General features: G+C 39.5%; 1 protein-coding gene across 2 annotated transcripts in view; it reads right to left on the minus strand.

Annotated features, from left to right (window-relative positions):
• Positions 1-837: 837 nt before the first annotated feature.
• The window catches only part of LOC131681496 (WD repeat domain phosphoinositide-interacting protein 2-like), a 79218-nt gene continuing 53214 nt past the window's right edge, over positions 838-26841 (minus strand). The window contains exons 2-5 of one of the 2 annotated variants that reach the window (XM_058962305.1): positions 9804-9972; positions 8797-9730; positions 2699-2824; positions 838-2620 (exon numbers count right to left, since the gene is read on the minus strand). In XM_058962305.1, coding sequence (XP_058818288.1) covers positions 2508-2620; positions 2699-2824; positions 8797-9730; positions 9804-9972 — 1342 coding nt within the window. In that variant the 3' untranslated portion in view covers positions 838-2507. Of the gene's footprint in view, positions 2624-2698; positions 2825-8796; positions 9731-9803; positions 9973-26841 lie in introns of both variants that reach the window. The other variant, XM_058962304.1, reaches the window with a different exon arrangement.

Consider the following 26841-nt stretch of genomic DNA (forward strand, 5'->3'; position numbering starts at 1 on the left):
CGCCGGGAAACCACAAATCGGGATTCGGGAGAAATTTTGCCGATGGGGAACTCTCCGACAGTGTAGACTAGGGCGATCACCGGGGACCAGTTGAGTAGCACGCGACATAGGACCAGGCTTCGGTCGTCGGGGACCAGTTGAGTAGTACGCGACATAGCACCAGGCTTCGGTCGTCGGGGCGCCAGTCAGCCGGAATCATCGGACCGACCTCGACGCCCTACCGGGTAGCTCGTGAGTAGACTAGATCCACCGCCGGGGATTAGTCCGAGTAGACGTAATAGATGGAGACAAGAAGTAAGAAAGAATCGAGAGTTAAATCAAAGTTCATAGGTCGAGCCATTCCATGAACCAAGTGAGGCTCCGAGATAGAGCAGAAGAAAGAGGCGCGACGAAAGAACAACGACACCCCCCCCCCCACGAAGTAATACCTTGACGTAGTTCCGTGGAAAAGAAGGGCGTTAAGTTTCGCAAAATTAGTTAAAACCAAATTTGTCCAACTGATATTCATTAAATGAAGTTCTTACGTATTACGAATTGTACAATGTTCATTTTAAAATCGAAATTTTGGACCCCTCCCGAAATTTTTTTCTGGATCCGCCCCTCAAAATGCTTTATTGCGCGGCGCATTTCAAACTATAACATATTCGATTATTTAAATTCTTATTTCTACCATATTCACAAGATCCAGAAAAACACGGTTTTAGACACAACGCGGTCACGATACTCTCATCATAAACTTGATATGATAGATGCTGCTCAGAAGACTTGCGAATGGGACGATGGGAGTTAACTACGCTGGTCACAAGCTTATTAGTTTATGACGAAATAAATCACCAATTTACGTTTTTTTTTGCTGGTCATCAGGTATACGAATTTTTATATATTTTTTCAATCATTTTTTTATCACGGAAACTCTGAAAATACATGGTCTTTATCTTCTAAGCACGTTGAAACGATCGCTTGACAATGTTCTCATTTAATCATAGTACTATTACAGTAGTAATGTTACCTTCAACGGGATTTTCCTTAACGCTTATCGTCGCCGATCCGATTGGGCTTCGGTTGTCTTTCCTAACAAGATGGCTTCATTTGTCGCTCCTTTAAATCGTCTCCGCGAAAACGTATATCGTATATTATTTGGAAATTACATCTTTATTCAGTGGTGTTGTGATTGCGCACGAATAGCTGTGGCTCTTAATGGGGCTGTGCAAGTTTGAAAACTCAGCGCATGGCAGAAGAAGAACAATGATTGGACCTATTTTTATTGAATTCTACTACCAGATTAAAAGAATTATTGTTACTAAGCCGTTCTGCTTGTTGCTACTATTTGTTTCAGCTAGGGTTTGACTCATAAATAATTAATCTGTTAAAGATCTAATTACGTTCCAAGATAGGTTTGGGTTACATTTACTCAACGGTTTCGATCTGTTTGTATTGCCTTTTGGGTAAACGTATGCATCGGGATGGAATACCACTTGCTTGTTTGTTGTCGTTCAAAGATAAGGTACTTCTTAAAATTTTATTATGTTTAATTATTTTAATATTTGTTCTGTATTTGAAATATAGACTTGTGCTTCCAAAAGAGACAGTAAAATTAAGCTAATTTAAATAATCAGGATTTTCTGTCGTACGGAAAAGAATAAAAAATTTCCAGATATATACAACTCGAATCAAATAATAAATAAGAAAATATATTTTTCATCTTTCCGTATATTTTACATTTGAAAACTTAAATTTAACTTAACAATGAGTATTTTTGTAGATTTTTACACAAAGTTTTATACTGTTTTTGGTATCATTTTTTCGGGTTTTTCACTATCCACTACAAGCATGTTTTTTTAGATTTTCGGTATGGCAGTAGCTGAATTTTTTTCTACTTCTTCCGTTGCCTGTACGCTCTTCTGCCATTCAGTGTTGTAGTTAATAAAAAGAATAGAACGTGATAATTTAGTTCGGAAAATGTGTTAGTGTGATTACTCAAGAAAGGACAGTTTTATTCCTCCAGTAGCTATTTGCTTTTATAAAATCCCAAGTTACCGCACAATGAGATTTTAGAAATAATTATGATTAGAAAAGGGAATAAAATGCATTTGATATGATTACATGGAAATCTATAGAGCAACAAATGTTTTTTTCTTCTTCTAATAAGCCGATTTTTGTGTAGGAATAGTTAAGTTTATTCAAGAAAATGAGCTTAAAATTAGAAGATATAGGACAAACGATATCTTAACAGACCAAAAGTATGATTCTTTAAAAGCAATAACAGAGAGATACACATCTTAAGAACTGTACATTGACAAAAAAACGAAAAAAATCACGAAGCATGTTTTTTTTTGCTGGGAGAAGGGTTCCACATCTAGACGTAGTCTGTCCAAGTTAGATCGGTTGTCGGTTGTGTGTTTGCTTTGAGAATGGAAGGTACAGAAAGTCACAGCTTATTTGCCGTGACGCTTCCGACCCCCACTGCCGAGAGAACTAATTTTTGGCGTCTTGATGTCGCTCGATAGTCATTCAACGGTGATTGGAGTTACGGGCGGGAACTGGATCTCGTCGAACAGCGGGATGGTACTCTTGATCGGATACTCGACGGCCTCGCGCAGATCCCGGCAGCGGTCCGAATCTGCTGAAATAATCAACAAGGCACAAACGGAACGATAATGAGATAAGGTGGTTCTGTCGGATGTTCTAGATTACTAACCCGACATCTTGTCGCCGGGACGTCCCTTGACGACCCCGGCGTACGTGCCCGGTGCCGGCATCATCGAAGCGGTCATCTTCACGTTCAGCACCGAGGTATCGTTCTCGTTGCCACCGATGTCGACTTCTGCAGAGAATGGAAGAAAAAGATGCAATTTAGTTCTAAACTTTTCATTTCTTCTTCAGTTTTGCATTTTTTAAATAAATATTATTGGCGCCTGGTGCTTTAAGTCGCGTGCTGTCCGACATCGTTGCCGCTCTGTCAGACATAAACTAATTCATAGACTATGCTTGTGTAATCAGGGTGAACAAGTGCATCACAGGTTTGCTTGCAAGGGGCTACCGCTTCCGAGTGATGCAGACACCTCGTATCTTTAGCGGACAAACCGTATCTTTAGCGGCTTTACGCCGCTTCGGATGCTTGGACTCAGTTATGCGACAGAGCCGCATTACACTAGCTACGTCTCAAACGATAGAGCAGTGTGGGAATCCACGGTTTAGTAGGAGTACATAAATAAATAAATTGTTAGCGAGATCCAGTAATGATAAAGCTGTTAATTATCGCCTGGGTCAAAGGTTACTGTAATTAGACTCGCTAGACGCTATATAATTCGAAAGAACAGCTCATGACATAAAACAGGATAATAAGCAAATAATTTCAGCTATAGAAACGCTGTTTGAAAAGCGACAACTTGTTCGCGAAAAGGTCCGGTCGTATGGAAAAATATAAGTTATGATATAGAGAGGTATGTTTGAGTACGAAGGGAGTGCGATGTGTGAGCATTACCTGAAGATACAAATAATTGTACCAAATGTCCGTGCTACTAAATGACCTTTAGTGTGATCATTTTGTAACATCATGCCAAATATGTTATGCAAGTTTTCCAGAAGTTAAAAATAATTAAGCCAAATGACTCGCAGTGTAGCTCATAGCTCAAAATTATTCCAAATGACCGTTAACCCAAATGTCCATTATGCCAAATGACTTTATGTCAACTGGTTCGCTCCCGGACTAAAACGCAGAAGGGGATAATGTCATTTTCTGATATGGCCGACCTTCATTTACATTATAAATTCTGTTAATTCAATCTGGTTGCTCTCCAACACCTCCCCCTTTAGTATAGATGGTAGGGTTCGTCGCGGACCGGAGGTTTCAGGTTCCGAAGCAGACGATAGCATTGAATCAACACTGGGATTGGTTGCAGTTGCAGACGTCTTGAACAACGTTTCACGTCCGGTTGGTACAACTCTTGCTACAATTCGTTGTACTCTACATCTTCTGGATATAGTTGTGGAACTTCCAGTGTTTCCTATGAATCAGACGGTTTGACACCCCAGGTGTTCAAGATCGGATCCAATGGTACGATTGTTTGATTTTCCGCATTCCGAACATCTGTACTTCCCTAACGTTTACGTATCTGATTGCCATGGGATCGGATCAGCTGCTGACCTTGTACATAAACGGTTCCAAGTATTGCTACGCAGTTCCAAGTATTGCCTTGATGGACCTTGGCGTAATTTATTTATTTATTAACAGATTAAGGCCGAAGTGGCATGTGCCGTATACAAAAGATCCTCCATTCCACTCGGTCCATGGCCGCGCGTCGCCAGCCACGCAGCCGGCGAAGGGTCCGCAAATCGTCTTCCACCTGGTCGATCCATCGTGCTCGCTGCGCGCCATGTCTTCTTGTACCGGTCGGATTGCAATTGAGAACCGTTTTCACCGGGCTATTGTCCGACATTCTGGCTACGTGGCCGGCCCACCGTAGTCGTCCGATTTTCGCGGTATGACAGATGGGCGGCTCTCCCAACAGCTGATGCAACTCATGGTTCATTCGCCGTCTCCATGTGCCGTCTTCCATCTGCACTCCACCGTAGATGGTACGCAGCACTTTCCGACACCAAGTGCGCGTTGGTCCTCCACGAGCATGGTCCAGGTCTCGTGCCCGTAGAGAACTACCGGTCTAATCAGCATCTTGTAGATGGTCAACTTCGTACGACGGCGAACTCTGTTCGACCGAAGTGTCTTGCGGAGGCCAAAGTAAGCACGATTTCCTGTCACGATGCGTCTACGAATCTCTCTGCTGGTATCATTGTTGGCGGTCACCAGTGAGCCCAAGTACACGAACTCTTCAACCACCTCGATTTCGTCGCCACCGATGCAAACTCGAAGCGAGCGGTTCTCATTCTCTTCTCGTGAACCTCTTCCTATCATGTACTTTGTCTTCGACGTGTTGATGGCAGGTCCGCGGACCTTGGTGTAACCCAAGTAGCATTTCTAGTGTTATAGCACACTACAAGTGCATTTTAAGTAATAGGAAGGGCTTCGAGAGTGCCATAAAACCTTAATTGTTACTAGGGATACATTGTCCTTCACCTCGAAGCTTTTCGCTTTGGCAGCGTGAACCTCTTCCTATCATGTACTTTGTCTTCGACGTGTTGATGGCAGGTCCGCGGACCTTGGTGTAACCCAAGTAGCATTTCTAGTTTTATAGCACACTACAAGTGCATTTTAAGTAATAGGAAGGGCTTCGAGAGTGCCATAAAACCTTAATTGTTACTAGGGATACATTGTCCTTCACCTCGAAGCTTTTCGCTTTGGCAGCGTGTTTACGGTCGCGTAGTGTCCTGTTTGGAATTGATATTCTTGTGAAACTTGCTAGGCCATCAGTTCGAGCCGAATACGAATGCGTCCCGAGCGCTGCGAGACGGTATAGCACTGCAGAAATCTGTCGATGGCTCCTCCTATTTCCTGTCCCCCTGTCTGGATTTTCTTTAATGTGCGCTTGAACGTATCTACAAATATGTCTGCTTGTCCGTTGCTTTGAGGATGGTATGGGCGTCTTTAGGTGCATGACACCATTGGAATCGCAATACTTTTCGAAAACCTCGCTTAACAGTTGTCTGCCATTATCGATCACCAACACTTCAGGCATACCGAACCTCGAAAGGATGTTCCGAAGTATGGCCAGATTTTTTTCAGTGGTGAGACGCTGTGAAGGTACTACCTCCGGCCACTTAGAGAGTGCGTCGACCAAAATCATGAAATAAGTTCCGTTCACTGGCCCAGAGTAGTCGACGTGTACCTTCTGCCATAGCCTTTCTGGAATTGGTCACGATGAGAGCGATGTTTTCGTGTCTGTTTTGGCAACCGACGCACACTCGACTTGACCATGTTGGCGATATGGTTGTCAATGTTAGGCCAAGACACATAATTCCGTGCTAATGATCTAGTTCGATCAATGCCCGGGTGACCCTTATGAAGCTGGTCCAGAACTCGCTGCTGGAGTTTTTTGGGAATAATGATTCTTTCTCCGTACATGAGACACTTGTGTGCGATGCGGAGAGACTCCCGTCGAGCAAAGAATTGTTCTATTTCTGGATTTTCAACAGTTTTCTTGCTTACTGGCCAATTGTTTATGATGTAATATTTCACATTCTGCAAGATTTCGTCTCCTTCGGTCTTTGCGGCAATCATTTTGTACGTGACTGGCAAGAAACTTAAAGACTGGTTGACAATTTTACAGTTGCACCTTTCGAGCTCAATTGACGCAATTACAAAATCTTCATCCGGTTTAATGTGGAAATTAATCCAAAATTATCGATGGTAATACTCTATCTGAAAATTATAGAGAAGTAACGCCCATCGTTGCAGGCGGTTAATATTATATGTCGGAATACCCTGGATTCCAACCAAATATCGTAAAAAGTGGTTTATGGTCTTGTAGAATAAAATGTCGCCCGTAGACGATGCGGTGAAATTTAGTTACGCCCCACACCAGAGCGAGACCCTCCTTTTCAATCTGACTGTACCCCGTCAAACTTCTGGACACGCGATAGATTGTATTTTCCAAACCATCCGGAAACCGGTGAGCTATGCGGGCGCCTATATCCCTATTGGAAGCATCTACTGAAACTACTATATCCAGACGGGGATTGTAGTGAGTTAGCGGAAGAGGAGACTGCAGAACGGCTTTGAACCGATCAAACGAACGTTGACAATCGTCTGCCCATTTGAAACAAGCGCCCTTCCGAAGCAGTGGCTTGGCTGGCGAAGTCTCCGCATCTTCTTAAAGTATTTTACATAGTAATTTATGGCCCCTAGACACGACCGCAGAGTGGGTATATCGTGGGCGGCAGCCATATTCACGACGGCTGCAATTTTCTCCAGATTCGGGCGGATACATTCTGCGTCCAACAGTTGTCCCAGATACTTCACATGGTTCATGAAGAACTGATGCTAATCTTCACGGTGATCCCATACCCATGCAGGCGTTTGCAGACCTGCTGTAAGTTTTGTCCGCCTACGATGATGTCCAAATTTGGACGGGTGCAGTGCAGTCCACTAAGCATTGCGTCCATTATTTGCAGGAACGCTCCAGGGGCCGTTCGAATTCCGGGAGATACAGTTAAACTGGAATAACCCCTTGTAGGTGTTGATTACTAGCAGCTTCCGACTTTCTTCATCCACTTACAAACATGCATCAGACAGGCATTGGGTCCGAAGATTGCACAGTTTGCCATGCGGGCAAAAATGTCTTCAGGTAGTGGAAGTGGGTTATTGTTCGACTCCAGTGCGTTATTAACTCCAGTGGAAAAATCAGCACATATCTGAAAAGAACGGTCAGGTTTCCGGACAACTACGATAGGCGCTGCCCATTCGGTAAACGTTACCGCTGTAACTCATCTTCCACGATAGCTTCCATGCTATACGCCACCGGCCGCTTCTGTGCTGTGCATCACGTTTGATTGATATATGCACCTGCGTCTTCTTACATGCGTCCCATGCTTTCGCTGAATACTTCAGGGAAGCGCGTTTTCAGCTCAGTCACATTAGCGTTTTCATTATGGTTGACAACTAAGTTGCAGATGGATAACAAGGGAACCTCCCATAGCCTGACCTGATCCATCTGCTTCTTAAATATTCAAATTTAGATTTGGTTCAGACACGTAACATTTATCCGCTTTGAGGACACCACCGATGCTGATGGTAGCTGAAAACATCGTTGAAATGTTTAGTTTGTCTCCGCAGGCTGCTCTAGCAGCACAGTTCGCTGGAACTGTTCGAGGACGCCCCGCTTTCTCCCAGTTTTGATATGAGAGAATGGTGATATCGGAGCCGGACCTGAGTTGAAAATCTATCGGTACTCCGTTGATCCCGATTATAGCAAAACGTCGACCTTGTTGCACATTTCCAACAATCTCACTTTTGCTCGAGCTTTGTTTTTACTGCGGTAACTTCTGATTGGGCCGACTCTTTGCGGAAAAACAGGAACAATAACCTTCACGTTGGCGCACTTTGTAGTAATGCCTGCACTTATGCTCCTTGTATATGTAATCACCTAAGGGGGGTAAAGGTTTCAGCGTAAAAAACACTTTTTTGTAAATTTTGTTGATAGTTTGCATGAAGCATTTTTATCAAAATTTTTGGACATTATAGTGTATCATTTCAATAATATGCTGTAATTTTTCTCTTCAACAATATCGACAAACGACTCGGTGACGTAGCTTTTTGTACAACGTCTCTGGAAAAAAACATGATTTGCAGTGTTACCTGCCATTCAAAAACTGTTTAACCGATTTCTTTCAAACTTTGCATACACACCATTGTCAGGCTACTCTTGTTAATGTACTCTTTTTAAGAACGAATCAAAGAGATTAAAATCAATTTAAATGTATTCCATATTAAATGAGTATTTAAAATAAACTTAGTACCATGATTGTCGGAGATTAAAGGAAGCTTTTCGGGGATAATTAAAAAAACTCGAGCAAAGTCGCAAATCTACATTACAGCAAGTAGATATCATATTTTGATGCCAGCATCAAATTGAAATCTTATTTCGATATCAGCTTAGGTCCTCCCGGTGGCGAGGATTGACGGTTAACAAAACGAGCGATTATAAGATGTAGATCTTCATGATTCCAACTGAGACATTGTTTCCATTTATCTTGCACTCTGGGAAAAATTCCATGTGACTATAGCCCACCCAAATATAGCTATTCAATGCCGCCCATAGGTTCCCATTCTCAGGTAGATAATATCTAACTATATGAGCTCTGCTGCTGCCGGTGCTCAAAGACGTCAAACATGTAACTTACCGGTGATTCCATGCAGTGGCATGCGCAGATCATGCGCCCGAATCAGTTTGCACTCTCCGCCCTTCGAGTCGTCGAAATCGTACATGTACAGGAACCCGTCCTCGCACGCCAACAGGAGACGCGACTCTTTTTCCACCTTAGCGATGACACACTCGTAACGCAGTCCGGCCTCAGCCAGTTGAACCGTGGCGTAAGCTCGATCCTGCGAGAACACATCCGTGACCACATTGGTCGGGAAGTATGCTGTGACGGCTTTGGTGAGGAAGCTCATTCCCCAACCGCCGTTCGCGGCGTCATCCGACTTATCACCGTCGGCACCACCGTCGGACTCACCGTCGTTATTATTGCTCGTGGCCGTCGACCCGTTGTCAATGCAGTTGCGGCGTTCCGCCTGTTCGATCGACTTCGGATCGATTCTAAAGATATGTACGGTTTCCGTATTAGAGCTGGCAACCACATAGCTAGCACAGATGCTAAAGTTCAACGAGCCAATGCTAACATGGCGCTTTAGGCCCCGTCGGAACTCGTGCACCTTTTGGCCATTCTTCACGCAGAACACGCGAATCACGGTACCCTTCTCCGAGGCCGTTGCCAGCAGCGTCCCGTTGAAGGAAAAGTTCATCGCCGACAACGACGAATCGTGGGCTTTGACCTTCAACCGTGAAGTCAGATTCCCGGCGTCGAAGATCTGCAGCTCACCGGCCGCCGTTGAGATCGGATACGCCAGATGCGATGATAGCGATAGCGTACACAAACCGGCCGGATTGTTCGACATGTTGTTGATGGAATGTAGCAGTCTCATATCACGGATATTATGAATATAAATACTGTCCACTAGGCATACGACCAGCCTGGATCGGTTCAGTTTCACCGACAGGATATCCGTAGGGTAGCTGTAGTTGCAGATCTCCGTCCCTTTCTTAAAGTGACACACCTGGAATTAGTTTCACGTTAAGATTAGGTCACTTGAACTACCGATGGTTCAGGTACTAAACATTGCAATTTACCTTAAGTTTGTGCGGCTCACTTGCGGTAACGACCGCGACCAGGCTGCTGCTGAAAAGCCTCTCAGCGATTCTTGTATCCTCGTCATGGCTACAGAAGATTTCATCGACACGATCAACGGATGAGAGTGAAAACAGCCGGTATCCCTGCTTGGATACAACAGAAAGCGATCTGAAAGGGTGAGAATGAAGAGACAAAGGAAATCAGTCACGGTAAAGTGCATGGCTAGATAAGGGGTGGTGAAGGAAAGTTTCTAAAATAGAAAGCTAGTGGTCATGATCAACAGTGAATATACCGATTTATTATCGCTGCGGAGTATGATTTCTATACTAATAAGGACCACTACAACGGCGCGTTAGGTTGTGTATCTTTACATGTTATGAGTAGGGGTTTTAGGGGACATGTAGGCTATTATATTTCTTACGAATTATGTGAGATTATGTCACTTAAGATCCCAAAAGCATCCCAAAATCAATTCAGGTCAAAATAGTTTTTTTTATTAACGGTTTCATAGGACTGCAGCTTATGGTTTGGTGTATCTCGGTCCGTCCCGCAAGACAAATTTTGCAAAATCGGCGAGGTGGCGACTGTCTGCAAAGCTTCGTTGTGACTGCACAGCTTCGTTGTAGATACTGCAAAAATACTGCTGTATTTTCTCTGTAATCAATAATGTAATAATTCCACGGAATGAAAGGGAATACATCATTCTGATGAAGGTTATATGGTTCGACAATAAAACGAATGTTCCTTGCCCTCCTACTTCGGGCAGGCTTCACTGAAACTGGTGATGAAAGAGTTAGGAGGGATTGAAAGGAGACACCCTTTAATACCTCGTCGCTGTTGTGCTATCTTATGACAAACGCCATTTTGGGGTAAACTGAGTTAGATATGCCACATTACTTGTTTGAAAAATCTCTACAAAGTGGCGTTTTCAGAATTTTGAAATTCTACTTGGTTACTTAGATATAGCTAGAAACATGATAAGAAATTGTGAGTTTTTTGCTTCAAATCACTATATCTAAGGATTGGCTCAAGTTATATTGAAGTTTTAGACGGTTTTATGTGTGAAAATGTCTGAGGAACACAATGGCATAAACATTTTCGAAAGAAAATTATACGAGTTGTGAGAAAAACACAGTTTTAGTTTTGAACTGGAAATAAAATATATTTGGCAACACTGTAATCAAGAATAACCATTTTTTCTAGATTCCCTGACTCATTTCCTTTAAAATGCATTTCACCGAATGTTTATAGACCATATAAACCCAAAGATATGAATAAAAGTTAAAAAGTGATGATTTTTTTCTATGGAAAATTTTCCATGCACGATTATGACACGTCATACAAATTTTGTCATCAATACACGCCTATGACACGTGTGAGTGCGACTTTTGTTTACATTCATAGTAAAAACTCGCAACATAGTCAACCGATCTTCGTAATATTTGAGAGATTAATGCAGAACAGATAGAGGCATCAATTGTCTTCTTTGGATTGTTAATACCATTTATAAGTTTCAAGATATTCAATCTCAAACTTTAAAAATCGTTTTTCTCGAAATGTGCTAAATGGCGCTTGTCATAAGATAGCACAACAGCGACGACCTGTTAACAGATCATCCTTCAGTGCAATCAAAAAGTGACCTTTCGCTAACCTTACTTGCATTCGATAAGTAAGATTCGAAGACTATACAATAAGCCGAAGCATTGTTAAAGAAAGCACCTCTGCTATTGCACTTTTTTCTTTGATTTTTATAGAAATTTCACCCATTTTTAAGCGATTAGAATGAGCACGCTTTTCGAAACTGTACTCACTGGTGCTGTGGGAAGTGACTCAATTTTCGATTCACCGAATTTTACTAGCACTTATTCAAAATTGAATCATTACACAGTAGAACCGCCAAAAGTTGCTATATCTAGACGTTTAGATGATCAAAGGAGATGTATTTAAGATCAGATAACAGCTGTTCGAGCTCGTTGGGTACCAACTCATGCGTAATACCGTCAGAGCAGAGAGTTGCATCTAACACCTCCTACATTAAGTATATGCAGATTTGTGCTACATAAGTATTCCATCGATTCGGTGCCTCTCAAATTATCTCAGCTGCCCCAAATTATGTGCTGGGCATTTACATCACTGCCGATTATGAGTGGAAATCCATTTCTACCACAATAGGATACAATCCTTTTGAAATCAGCAGAAGGTGATGATTCAATATGTGGCAAATATGCCGAACAATAGGCGTATTTCGTTTTTATGCTATCAACAGTCACTGTGATAGCACAAATGTCGTGTGCTTGTAATTTGTGATATACCGGAAGAGTAGATAAGCGACTCCCCACCGGATTAAAATAGTGTGATTTAAATCTATATTAGCCATATACTCATTGTCGCCCTACTGATTTGATCTCGTGTGATGGAACAGCGTCTGAAATCTCTGCCCAAAGCATTGGATCAAATAGGATAGTGAAAATTAGATCACTTTATTTGAAGCATTGCTTATCCTAAGCATAAGAAGAACTGCTTTCTTCAAGCCAGGTTGGTCGAGTGAATACTAGGAGGTGTCCCCAAATTGCACTATGTTATGAATCTTTGGGCCTCACCCATAAAATTGTAGGCAAGGCGTAGCCAATCTTTTGTATGCTCGGGGAAATGATGTTTAGAAGGATTTTGAGGAAAAGCCGAATTTTAGAACACATTCAAATAAAATTCTAGCTCCCTAATATTTATTGAAACTCAACAGTTTCATTTTTCACAGATACCTAAGGATCCCAACCAAACGAGAAGAATTGCTGCGGCGTGTTTATCGTCATTATTTTCCTTATTTTTTTAATCCTCAAAAACTACGGTTTTTTTTTAAAGTTTGATTTTTTAGTGTTTCGGATTCTTCTCATCCATAACTAACACCAACTTAATGCTAGTTAAGTTGGTGTTCGTTATTGACGAAATTGGCGCCAGTTAGAGGCTAAAATCCAAAAAGTCACACGTCTTCCGTGAACACGTATCACACTTGAACAACGTGATGTCTCGGTAGTAAGAACATAAGTTCATGATTGTTGACGCGGAATACTGAACCGAAACCGTCTTTTGGGATGAGACTCAAACGCCTGATACTAAGCAAGACTTCCCAAACGAGTATTTTTTTTGACAAGACCAAAATTTTTTTTGTGCCTAAGGGAAAAATATCTAACACAAAAGTTTTGTTTTTTTTAGTCTTTCGGATTCTCCTGATCAGTAACTAACACTAATCTCTCGCTAATTGGTTTAGAAGTCGGCACAAAATAGTTGAGGCGTTAAAAAATATGCGTGTGCTCGATGCATATGGAAATAAAACAACTTTTTCCTGAACTAAAGATCTCTATTTCATGCAATAAATGTTCAATAATGTATAACCTTTGTTGTAAATCAATAGCTGTTGTTAGAAAAACTTTTTGTTGATAGCTTCTCCACAATACAATTACACCTACACCTACATAACAATTACACATGTTTATGTTTTCTATGTATAACGTAAAATTGTTGATAGAAAAACGTGAATAACTTATGAAAAAGGCGTAATGTCACTAGCTAATTCTTTTGGTCAAAACAAAATATGAAATATTAAAACTGCAGCATCTAGGGAGTTGATCACTATGAGTATTTTGATTGCAATTAACTTAAAAATCAGAATTTATTACTTAGTCATTTATTTACACGAAAATACTAAATTTCGAGAGTACACGTACAGTTTCTCCTCGGTAAATTTTTTTGTCCATTATTGCTAATTTTATTTGCGATTTTCTATGATATAATGGAAATATGATACAATCTTTTCTTCAGTGTGGTTGTTTGTTAAAGTTTTGTTTCTGCACAGTTTCTTCTTAGACATGATTTCAATGTAACCAAAAAATACATACGCCATTGTCAAGGCTGGTGAAAAGTACACCATCTGGCTTCATGGAGAGGTCTCACTGGAGCTGTAGAACTGGTTTCTCGATAGGGTTACCTGTCAGAATGACTCACTACAATTGAAAACGAGACGGGAAATATCACCCACTAAAACACTGCTTCACCATCCGGAAGTCGCGCAAATAGCCCACTGAACGTGCAGCCGCTGGTGCGCTAAGACAATTTCGCTAGCTTTTCAGAGTAGCATGCACTCAGTGCATTAGCGCGACTGCCGGAAGGTTACAGCAGGTCGTGATTCTGATTATGACATTGAGTGTATGGTTCAGATGTGCGGGCGTATGGACGACACGATCATCAGTGCGAATGAGCGATTCATTTGTTCACGCATGAGACCGCGATATTCAGATTATGGGTACTATAACGCTCTCTAAGTCATCGGGGCGGTTTTGTGTTTGCGAAAATTGGGGCGCATATGTGCGCGGATGATCGCGATTGCATTCGCCTTTGTGTATCAACGCAAAGGGCTCGAGCGTTTTTATGTTACTATGTTTTAATTCCCACGAGGTTCTACTGTTTCGATTTTGTTGGCTATTTACGGCATGTTCGATTCCATGGGCGTTTGTATGTCGCGTGTGCTAATGTGTGTGTAACTTCGCGTGTATAAATTCAATTTCATAACCGTGTAGCCAGCCGCATATTCGTGTGTGTTCTTGAATGATCACGCAGACCGTGAGTCTGATGCTTAATTTCCAGGTTGCGGTTCAGAAGCTAAAGGAGACCAACCATACACATTTCACTGGAGTTCCCGCTCATACCGCCATGGAACGTATTGCCTTATGGATATTAGCGTTGTTTTAAATTTTTAATTAGATTGTGCCAACTAAAGGCCTGTAACTAGGCTGCTAGGACCGAGGATAGAGACTTCGGGATGTAACCGATTCCTAATCGCGCGAACACTGGCGTTTGAGACCGTATTGCTAAGTTATGCTATGATGTGCGCTTAATTACTGGGGAGTTTTCATGATTGCGAGATGGCGAGTCTATGTGTGTGATAATGATCGCGTAAAAACCGAGCGAATGCATTTTAACGTGTTTGATCGCGTATGCGTTTGTATATCGTGTGTGTATGCAACTTTGCGTGTATAACTTCGATTGTATAACCCTGATGTAATTTGCATATTCGCGTGGATTCTAATGTCAGATTTCAAGCGTACAGCTCAGATGTTTGAACTGAAAGTATGGACCTATGCTACTAGGACCAAGGATAGGGATTTCTGGACGTAAACGATTCAGATTCGCTTGGAAAAGGGCGCTGTATAATCGCACATGAGACGGCATTTATAAATTCGTAAATGCTAACATATTCACTTGATACTAGACGATCGCGATGATATGATCGCATGCGTAATCTGATATGTCTTATCGCGAAGGACACAAGCGTTTCTATGTTGACGTATTTAATCGCGTGGGTGTTTTGATGTCGCGTATGCTAGCGTGTGTATAACTTCGCGTGTTTGAATTCGTTTATATTACCGAGAAGCCGTTTGTATATTTCTTGTGGGTTTTTGAATGTTCGCGCGTGTCGTCATTTCGATGTTTAATTTTGAATTTACGCTTCAGATGATGAAAGACATATCACTGGAATTTGCAATTAAGACATTCTGAGACTTATTGGCTAGTGTATATAAATTTCGCCGACATGAAAATTTTTCCACAAATACGGGATAAACCCGATGCCGAGCTTCTTCAGAGGGATCTGGACAGCTTTAGTACGTAGTGTGATCTAAACAGAATGGTATTAAACCCGAGGAAATGCTCAATCGTTACGTTCACGCGGAAACGCCATCCGACTCAGTTTAATTGCCATTTCTTTGACTCTAGCATTCCAAGATACTCTCATATCAAGGATCTCGGAGTCATCATGGATTCGGCACTAACGTTCAAACCACATATTTCACACATCGTGGATAAGGCATCACGACAGCACAACGAAAAACTTCAGGGACGTATACTGTCTCAAATCGGTTTACTGTGCGTTGATCCGCTCAACGTTAGAATATTGTTCTGCTGTTTGGAATCCGTACTACCAGAACGGGATTGACAAAACTGTGGCTATCCAACGCCACTTCATACGCTTCGTCCTTCGGCATCTCCCATGACGAAACAGATTTCAGCTGCCGAGCCATGAAAACCGTTGCCAGCTAATACACCCCGATACACTCAGCATTCGGAGCGGCTGCTCTCGAGCCCTGTTCGTCACGGACTTACTCTGGATTGTACTACAATTCTATAACGCCTGATTCTTCAAGCCCGCATTCGAACACTGCGTAGTAACTCTCTTCTGTGACTACCTTTTAGGAGAACCAACTACGGTCGCCACTGCGCTGTGATCGGACTTCACAGGGCGAGTCTTTAATATAGTTTCCACAGCTTTCGACTTTTATTAGAGATATGACTAAAAATATTTTTTGTCTATCCACAAGTGTAACTAGACTAAGAACCACCATCTGGGCCTGTTGGTGTTTATAAAACAAATTCCATATTTATGAGTAAGAGCTCTCAAACGAGAAGGATTATGACCGTGCGAGAGTTGGCGTTTGAGTGTGCTACTTGGGACCGCTTTTCTAAATTCGCACGTGCAACAACGTTGACATATTGGACGGGACGTTCAATTGCTAATAATTCATTTATTTAATTTTTGACGTAAGTGCCAATACCTTGTTTAATTTTTTTTTGTTTTATCCAAAGGGGAAAACTGATCGAAATGGTGAGTGAATCGAAAACAATTATGTGAAAAAAATCCCCCAGAGGCATCGAGACATCGGCCCACGATGGTGACTATTTAATTTCCCCGCCAAACACCAAGGCTCGGGGTTTTATCGTCTGGTGTTTAATTTTAAGTTCATTACCCATCTTACTTCGATGGGTGACAGAGCTAATGAAGGCAGTCGATTACTGGTCCCTTGCCCAGTTAACAGAGGTATGAAGCGAGTGAACCCGCGATTGAATTAAATTAATAATTCTTTTATTTGGTTTTTGACGTAAGTGCCAATACCTTATTTAAGACTTATGGTAGCATCCAACGGGAAAGCACTGATCGAAAAGGTGAGTGAAACGAAAATAACTAAGTGAAAAAATCCCCCAGAGGCAGGATTCGAACCCACAACCTTCGAGACTCCGGCCCAATGTGGTAACCCTTATGCTATCCCGGGGATATGATGACGTCCCAGAAAGATCATCTGATTATCGCACTAGCGACAGTGATCGTACCCTGCCTGCAAAGCGAGACAGACCATACAACACCGCAGCTGTCACCCAACATATTTGATCTATTTAATTTACCCACGCATACAAAATTTTTGATTTCTACTAGTAATAGTAGTAATACACCGCACAACGTATTTTTCAAGACGTTTTGAGAAATGCTCTATCGCCTATTCTTTAATAACGGAAATTTAAGTAAATAAAGGTGTTTTTCTGTTTCAAATCATCCCTTACTACCCCCCCCCCTCCACCATCACACTTCACAGATTTGACTTTGAATTGCTGCATACCCTAATAAAAATAATACACAAACTTTAACCTGTACAGTGCAACAAATCCCCATATTGTTTGGATGATACCCTGAACAGGTCGTTAGCAGAGATGTAATGCACCCCAGAGCAAATAAAGAGAAGAATAAAAAAGGCTCTTTGCACTTTTCATGCGAATCACCACTCTTTCACCGCTGTTTCACAATAAACTTGTTTACTCCGATGTGTGTTGCTCCCATACGTACATTCTACTCCATGGCTGCACACCTCAAAGAGAAGAAATAAAGAGGCTCTTTAGTGTGAATCTTGGTCCCACGCGCACAGAAGCAGAGAAGGTAACCAAAAAACATTTTAAAACGTTCTTCCGATCAATCTTCATCTGAATTGTAGTTCAATTCGCCTTCCTACCTGCTTGCCAGTGAGGGGAGGAGGCACAAAAAAGTGGCTCTTCAAGGTGACTCTTTGCGCGAAATTTTGCAGCTCTTGGTGCACAGATCTTTCTCGTTTTCGTTTTCAAGTTTCTCTTTGTGCGGTCGTTCTGTACATCGCAGTGTTTTTGTGCTACTCTATTGTTCATCGGTGTATTTCGCTCTTTGTTCACATTGTGTGAGCAAATAACAAGCCGGATCGTTAGGCTCCTAAAGGGGGGGGGGGGGGGGTATTTAAGCCAATATATTCTGATTCACGATTCCTGAAAGTGGGGGGGGGGGTAAAGGTTTCAGCGTAAACACTTTTTTCGTGAATTTTTTTAGAACTTTGCGTGAAGCAAATTTATCAATACTTATGTACATTATAGTGTATCATTTCAACAACATGCTGTAATTTTTCTTTGCAAAAATATCGACAAACGACTCGGTGACAAAGCTTTTTCAACAACGTCCCTGGAAAAACATCATTTGCGGTGTTACCTGCAATTCAAAAACTACCTAACCGATTTCTTTCAAACTTTGCATACACATTCTAGCTAGCACTTGAGCTTGTGCGACTACCCCTGGCTGATACTCCGTTATCGATCTGGACTAGCTGATGTTTGCACAGGGGATCAGTAGATAATTATGCTTGGGAGTAGCGAAACATCTTTCAATGTGCAACTCCTGGCAATCCTGAAGTGTTCATTGATCAATATCGGGTGCCGGCCACCAGGCCCGAACGCGGAAGAAATGGGAAGGAATTATTAGTCCGATACTTGTTTTTGCTAGAGGCCGTATATACTACTGTGCGCTCCACAAGTATCATGGGAGGAGGATATTTGTTAGTCAGTATAGAAGTTGAATTCTACTTCTTCTTTACCGACAACAGAGAGTTGACTCCACTATCTGGACTAGTTATCGATCCATCAACTCATGGACCAGGGACCAACGGCTTTACTTCCCTTCCGAAGGAAGACGTGACCACAGATTTTTTCACCTCAGAAAAAATCTCAACGACCTCGGCTGGAATTGAACCCAGGGCAACTGAAATGAGTGGTTGTCACGCTTATCACTCAACCACCGGAGCCGTCTCAAACTTTGCATACACATTGTTAAAAGTACCTAACTCCTACGTTGAGTTTTTGAGATAATTTTTCAGTTAAGGGGATGTTTACTCATAAAAAGGCGGAATCTTTCGTGAAAAATAGTAATTTTTATTTAAAATGAGTAAAAAACCCCTTAATTGAAAATTATCTCAAAAACTCAACGTAGGAGTTAGGTATTTTTTACATAGAAAGTGTATGCAAAGTTTGAAAGAAATCGTTTAAGTAGTTTTGGAATGGCAGCTAACACCGCAAATCATGTTTTTCCAGAGACGTCACCAGTCGTTTGTCGGCACAAAAGTTTTGATCAATTCGCTTCAGGCAAAGTTATAAAAAAAATCGCAAAAAAGTGCTTCTTTTTCGCGCTGAAATTCTTACCCCTCCTTAAATGATACCTACGATGTCCATTAAGGTTGCGTTGGAAGTTTGTATGGAAAATAGCATAGGACAATCTACTTTTTTGTAGAGAGCAATCACAGAGATTGCTTTTTCGCTTAAATTAATACCCAATGCAACAAAAGAGAAGTCCAGAAGTGATTAACAACTTTGTCGAAAACAGTGACCTGCCATGATATTAGCGAATTAACGAAGGTTATAACGAAATTTAGAATAGAAGGTTTAACTAATCGTAGAAACACCCATGTCTTAAACCCAAATATTTCAGAGCATGCTCATTGCAAGGATTTGGAATTGCTGAAAGATTTTTTAAATTGCGTATAAGTATAATTGAGAAGTCAAAAATCGTGATTCACCTAACTGTGATATCGAACCATTCTGATATTATTCATCAGATGTTATTAGAATTTGCTCAATCTCGACGTTTTATGACTTTTAGAGATATTTGACATCAAAAAAACGCAAAATCCCTTTCTGTAATTAAACCTTTGAGAAACTTTCAGTTCAGAATCGTCGATGATGGTCAACTGTCATAATTTTAGAAAGTTACGGCGTAACCGTACCCTTTAACCCATAACTCCAGAACCGGAGATCCGATCGATAAAAATCAATAGCAGCCTATAATATTCAATCTGCAGCGGTACAATAAGCGAAATAAGTTTGTTCGCAAAGATCTTTTTAGCTTATTTGAAGAATGATTATTGATTTACATACGATAGTAAAATTAGTTGCAAACCGATCTATATTTCATCAACGTTTTTTAATCTTACCGAAATTGCTCATAGTATATTTATTTCGTAGCGTAGCAATGTTTAGTTATTCCATGGAAACAACATATGAATCATTGACGTAAAAATCCACGACAAATAAATCGTCACCAACATTCGGGAAAAATATAAACAGACGTAATCACACGGGACCACCAGTTTCAGGCTAGGAGCAATGTTCGATTAATCGCAAAAAAAAATCATAAAAACAGGCGGGCGTGAATTTGCGCATCAACAAAGAATAGGTACGTATGTAGTATTTTTGGGGTCAATACCACATTGCAAAATGCACGCGTTGTTACCTACTTCTTCTTTGTCAACTCATAGCGCGATGCATTTAAGTGTCTCTGCAGCCGTCAGCGATGTTATGAGATTGTAGACACGACTGACATGTTCGACGTTTGTACGTTTTTTTTTTGTGGTTTTATTCGGGTTACTAATTCATCTTAGCTCCCTCTATTCATCCCACCCATTTGAACACATTAGTTAGAGCAGTATCTGCTATCTCTATTCAACGCATTAGCTGAAATGGTAAGATGAATAAGGGTACGTTGTACTCGACTTTTTGCTTCGCTCAAACGCGAGCATTTCACATTTCCCAGGCAAAATTTTTAACTGTATTGCTTCTTAGGAACGAAGCAAACATTATGATAGCTATTTAAGCGCAATCAAGTTACCTCAAGTCGAGTTTTTAACGAAATAGTGTGACATATTGACTAATGAGATGAATAAGGGCTCGTCTACTCTATATTGAAAATTTCATAGGACAAGCTTGCGCTAATCGCTTAGGATATGCATCAATATAACAGAAATCATCAGTTCCAACTTTTCCGTACAAGTAATATTCCATTTAACTAGACTGATATATCTTTATACTAAAACTACTTGACCTAAACCTGCATTGAATACTGAACAAAGAAATCAGTTTTGATGAACATTTGTCGATTGTCCAGCGAGCCAAGCCGACGTTTAATGAAATGTCAGAAAATTTCCCTTACACTTGCAGTTGAAATCTGGAAAAAGCAACCAGCTACAATAGATTAATCACTCGTCCTATGCACATGCGTCGCATCGAACTAGTACGCACTTCCTACGCTATGCGCAGATTCCAAGGTTTTGGAATATTGATTTATCTATTTCCTAACCTTATGAAAATTTTCATTTCTCAATTATTTATTCCAATTTTTGCATCCATGATTTTAAAATTCCTGCATTGCTGAATCTTAAATGTTCTATTTTCTAAAATTGCTTATTTTAAATTAATCCATCAAATTCTCGATTCTATAAATGTTAAATTACGATATCATAGGTCTTATGCTTTTATAGTCTCGGATTCCTAGTTTGTTAGTCCTTCACTTTTAAAAAAATTATTTTGGATTGGATATTACTGGATCCAGATTTTTATTTATTTTAGATACGGAGTTACCAGAAAAATGTTTCAATCGTTGATATTCTGGATACTCATGATATTGTTGATTGAAATAACAACCAAAAGGTTACATAAATAAAATAAAAATTAATATATTTTAATTGATGAACAAACCGTCTAGTACGCATGCATTTAATTATAAACCATATATTTTCACTGTGAACAACATCAACCTTACTCGTATCATGTGGTTCCCATATCATTCTTTTTGAACCAAAAAACAAATAACAAACAGCTGTGCTGGGGGACGCTCTACAACTGAGGATCTAAATTCACTCAAGTTCGTGACCTACGATCGTGATGCTATTTACCCAAGAAGAGCGCGCACGGGTGCGTTCGAACTGATTAGCTAGTGTTAGTTCGTGACAAGGCCTGATGCTAAAGTTTCATTCCAAAATTGTATCGTAATCAAAACTATAGGCTGTGGTTAGAACTAGGTTCACAACATGAGTGAGGCAGACGTCAAAGGTTGTACAAGCATCCATATTCCATACCGCAAAATCATGCGTCAAGGGGAAATTAGCATTAGCCGCCGGATACAACTATTGACAATGTTTTTGAAATAAATTTTCACACCGATCGACACCGACACTCGGCTGTGAAAGACTATTATGACGTGGGTTCGTTTCGCCGGGCTTTCCTAACGTTAAGGATTTCTTTTACGGCTTCTGCGTAAATCCAAGTAAGACATACATACAACACAAAAGAAGTGCCGGGTGGGTTAGCTATCGGTAATCCAATATTTTTATTTGCGTATCCTGATGGGCGTTGGAATATTCATAGGGTAGCACTGTTCACATAACCCTTTGAAATTAAATCTGTTTATTTCTCGTTATGCTATGAATAATGTTAAGCCGCTAGTACACTGTCGATTTGCTCACCACCAAGGAAGTCTGCGTATATTTTGTGTCAAACATAGACTCATCTAAAAAAAACTTAATGGATATTCGAAAATTTTCATCAATATTTATTTCTTTGTCAAAACGGCTTTAGTTTACCATTCGGATTCTCTAGAAAGCATGTTATTCTCATTTATAGAAGTATTAATATGAAAAAGATTAGAAAGCCGTTGAATAGGGGAGACGGGTCAAGTTGGATTTTTTTTTCTTTTTTTGCTCCTTTAATTTAGGTAGATCGTGCAAAATAGAATACGTTGCATAAAAGGGTAGACTGTTGGTAACAGCTCTGAATTTTATTAAATTGTTTTTTGTATTGTCTCCGATTTCATAACCAAAAATGTGTGACACAGAAAAACTCGACAATTTATACCGACCCCGGGGTACGCTGGTGATATGTATGGGGTGTTCACGGTATGCCAGCAAATATACAATCAAATGGAGTTCTTATGCAACGTATTGAATGTCTTTTTAATAGTCTTCAAAATAAAACAACGTTTAAGCCTTTAACATGTAAACTTTTTTTGAACCGCGCGCAAAAATTTAGTATGATTTTGACCGTTTGTGAAAATCTCCCAAATTTATTATGATTTTAACCGTTTGTGATAATCCCCCTTAACCCATTTCGCGCTTGAACATATTAGAGCTGTTTCTTATTCTTATCTTGAACCAATTGAACCGTTTTTAATGTATATTCCTTGTTTTGACTTGAGTCTTTGTTTTTTTCCTTTTTCAAGAATTTTTATGAACGTGTCCACTAGAAATCAGACAGAGAAAGAATGACCGGAACGGTGATAATGAAGAAAATTCACCTTTTTATTGGAAACACTGAGAAAAGATATGTCCTCAAGCAGGAATCGAACCTGCGATCTCCCAGTCTCTAGTTGGGTGCGTTAACCACTCCGCCATCGAGGAACTGTGATGCCATCACAAATTCCCAACAGTATCGTGATCACCGCCACAGCCTCCAATACCTCTTAATTGACCTATCGACCCCCAATGTCCCCTATAAGCAGATCGCCATCTCTCCCTCTCATCGATCGGGCCAAATCTCTCTCGCTATCTATCTTTAGGTCCAGTGGACTGCGCTCAGGCTTGAGATATTTATTATCACTGTTTGCCCCCTTAGCTAACTCAGTCGACGCCAGATTTTGGCAGTGGATAGAGCTATGGATGGGCATGTTGATGTCTGCCCTCAAAGCCTATCGGCAGATCCTAACAACAAATCCAGTCGTTGATGGAATTTATATATTCCTTGTTGTGACGTGAGTGTTTGTTTTTGCATTGTGATGTAATATACATTAAAAAATGAAAAATTATCTCAAAAACTCAACGTAGTGGTTAGGTATTTTTAACAAAGAATGTGTATGGGTATTCCAAGTCAGATATACATCCAAAATTTTGATTCCTTTCAATTTTTTTTTTGCATTCTTTAGCTAAAAATAATTGACACGTAGGGTTGCTGTGCCCTAATTCATCTTAGCTCCTCTATTTGAACACATTAGCTAGTGCAGAATCTGCTATTTCTATTCAACGCATTAGTTCAAATGGTAGGATGAATAAGGGTGCGTTGTACTTGACTTTTCATTACGCTCAAACGCGAGTATTTTACATTTTCCAAGTCAGATATTTTATTCATCTGCTTCTTAGAAACGAAGCAAAGCTGTTGATACCTATTTAAGCGCAATCCAATCACTGTAAGCCGAGTTATCAGAGAAATAGTGTGACATCGTGACCAATGAGATGAATAAGGGCCCGTTTACCCTATTTTTTGTTTTGGCTGAACATAATATTTTTTCAAGTTATTAGTTTTTGAACTTTTGAAGTTTAATAAATTGAACATTTTTCAGTCACTGATAACTCGGAAACGATTCGACACATGGAAAAAATATTAAATAAATTGGGTTTTCAAATGAGCTTACAGAAAATTTTTTGACGAAAAATTATTTTTTGTTGCATAACTTATGAAATTTGCAATTATTTGAAACAAACTGATTTTTTTACTTATTTTTTTTAAATATTAATAATCACGTTAAAAAGATTGTGTAAAAATGTAAGAGTGGATATCAAAATACTACGAGCCATTCCACATCAGATTTACAACTTCAATTTTTGTTGCCTCCAATTTCTTTTTGCTTTCTAAAATTATTGACACGAATTTTAATCTTTGGCTAAATTTGATGTTTTTCAAGTTATGAGTTGTGGAACTTTATAAAATATTTTATTAAATTTCATAAATTTAATGAAATTGAACATTTTTCAATTCCCGATAACTTAGAAACTATTAGATTAGTGGAAAAAAGCATTAAATAATAAAAGTTGCGTTTTCACATGACCTCACCGGAATTTTTTGAAATGCAATGGAGACCCGATTTTATCAGCACCCGATTTTTTCTACCCCCGATTTTATCAGCTTTTTGATTTTAGCAGATTCATATGCAAATTGATAGTTGGTAGTTTAATAGGCTCTAGCAGACGAACCAAGTTAAATTCGAGTAAATCCTTTCTTAGGCATATATTTCTTATCTTAGAGATCCGAAAAATGCAAAAATAAAAATATTTTTTTTAAATTTTGCGCTGTTAGACCCCCTTAAGGGGAACTTAAAGTAAATAATCAGAAAAGGTTGCAAGGCTATATCTAAGGAACAAGGAAGAATATTTTAAAAGCTTCGGTTTATTAAACACACAAAAATATATGTCCTTGTTTTATCAGCTTAAAATTCACCAAGGGGATGAAAAAAACTGATCTTTACTGCGTTTGTTATGTAATTTATGTATTCTGTAAATGTTTCAAGCAAAATTTTTTTTTGAAGCCGCGCAAAAAAAATCTTTTTAACTTTTTTTATTATATTGAGAAGATTATATGAAAATTTCAAAATGGAACTCGAAGTATTTTACGAGATATTTCAATTATAACAGGCCTATCTCTGGGCGTTTAGTGGAAAATTGTCCTTGTTTTAAGTTTATAATTAAAATATCGCGCAAAGTATTCTGATATTCACTCCTAAATTTTTACACAATCTTTTTAACATGATTATTAATATTTAAAAAAAAATAATAAGTAAAAAAATTTGGTCCAACTTGAAAAAATTCAATTTGTGTCAAATAATTGCAAATTTCATAAGTATTTAACCTTTAAAATAATTTTTCGTAAAATTTTTTCGGTAAGCTCATTTGAAAACGCAACTATTTTTTTTATTTATTATTTTATCCATAAATCGAATCGTTTCCGAGTTATCAGTGATTATTAAACTTCAAAAGTTCAAAAACTAATAACTTAAAAAAAATCATATTCAGCCAAAACAAAAAATACGGGTCAATTATTTTTAGCTAAGGAATGCAATAAAACATTTTGGAAGGAATCATAATTTTGGTTGTAAATGTGACGTGGAATGACCCGCATGCTAAGTTTGAAAGAAATCAGTTAAGTAGTTTTTGAATGGCAGGTAACACCGCAAATCATGTTTTTTTCCAGATATGTTCTACAAAAAATTTCGTCACTGAGTCGTTTGTCGATTTTGTGCATCGAAAAATACAGCATGTTATTGAAATGATACTCTATAATGTACAAAAGTTTTGATCCAATTCGCTTCACGCAAAGTTCTAAAAACTTTACAAAAAAGTGTTTTTTCACGCTGAAACCCTTACCCCTCCCCCTTAATGCCACCTAGGTTGCTCGGACATGACTAAATTGACCAATTTTAGTCTCAAATGAAAGGCGTTACATTCCCCTGCTATTAAATTTCATCTAGATCTGACTTCCGGTTATACGCGAAGTTTCTCACTTTACCTTACGATTTTAAATTTTAGCGATTTTGAACATGATTAGTCGAAGTTCCGTATCTATTTGGGAAAAAATATTTTCGGTTAGATTCTGTGAAAAAAAGCTTATTTGATTCTCTTCACTATAGGAAGTTTAAACATGAAAAAATAATTAGTTATTTTCACTTAACGGAGCTCAAAAAAAAGCTTCCCACTTTACCCCACTTCCACCTACCACATGCTTGTTTCTGGAAAAATATGCAAAGTTGGGACTTTGTCGCCAGAATGCTATTATTAAATAAAATTACTGCTCTATGCAGCAAATCGAAACTTTTTTTTGAATTTTTACTATTGTGAAACATCTCAGGAATCAAACGGAATCTTTACGAAGATCGTAAAGAATAGAAATTGCAGGTCATTTTGATCATTCATATATAATATACTTTTTTATTATACATACAATAAATTTATATTAAATGTACCTTGCTGAATAAACGTGGTAAATTTACAGGCACAAAATAGAAATAAAATCGTTATCGGTAAAATTCAGAAACACTTTTGACGTTTAGTGTCGAAACCATAGGGGAACTCTGGGTTATTCGGACCTACCTAGGCAAATCACCCTTTTAGGTAGACAGATGTGAAAGAATGTATCTGTCAAATGTCCTAATTGTTAGTTTGAAACCTCAGCTAAATTTTGGAGCTATACAACATCATTTGCACCACTCCATGGTAGCGCTAGGCAACGATTTGCAAAACTCTACGTTTTTCCATCCTTTTACAATGTAGGGGTAATTCGAACCTTCCTACGGGGCAATTCAGATCGCCATTTTTTTAAGATGGAATTATGTTTATC

The sequence above is a fragment of the Topomyia yanbarensis genome, chromosome 2, assembly GCF_030247195.1.
Source record: "Topomyia yanbarensis strain Yona2022 chromosome 2, ASM3024719v1, whole genome shotgun sequence".
Lineage (NCBI taxonomy): Eukaryota > Metazoa > Arthropoda > Insecta > Diptera > Culicidae > Topomyia > Topomyia yanbarensis.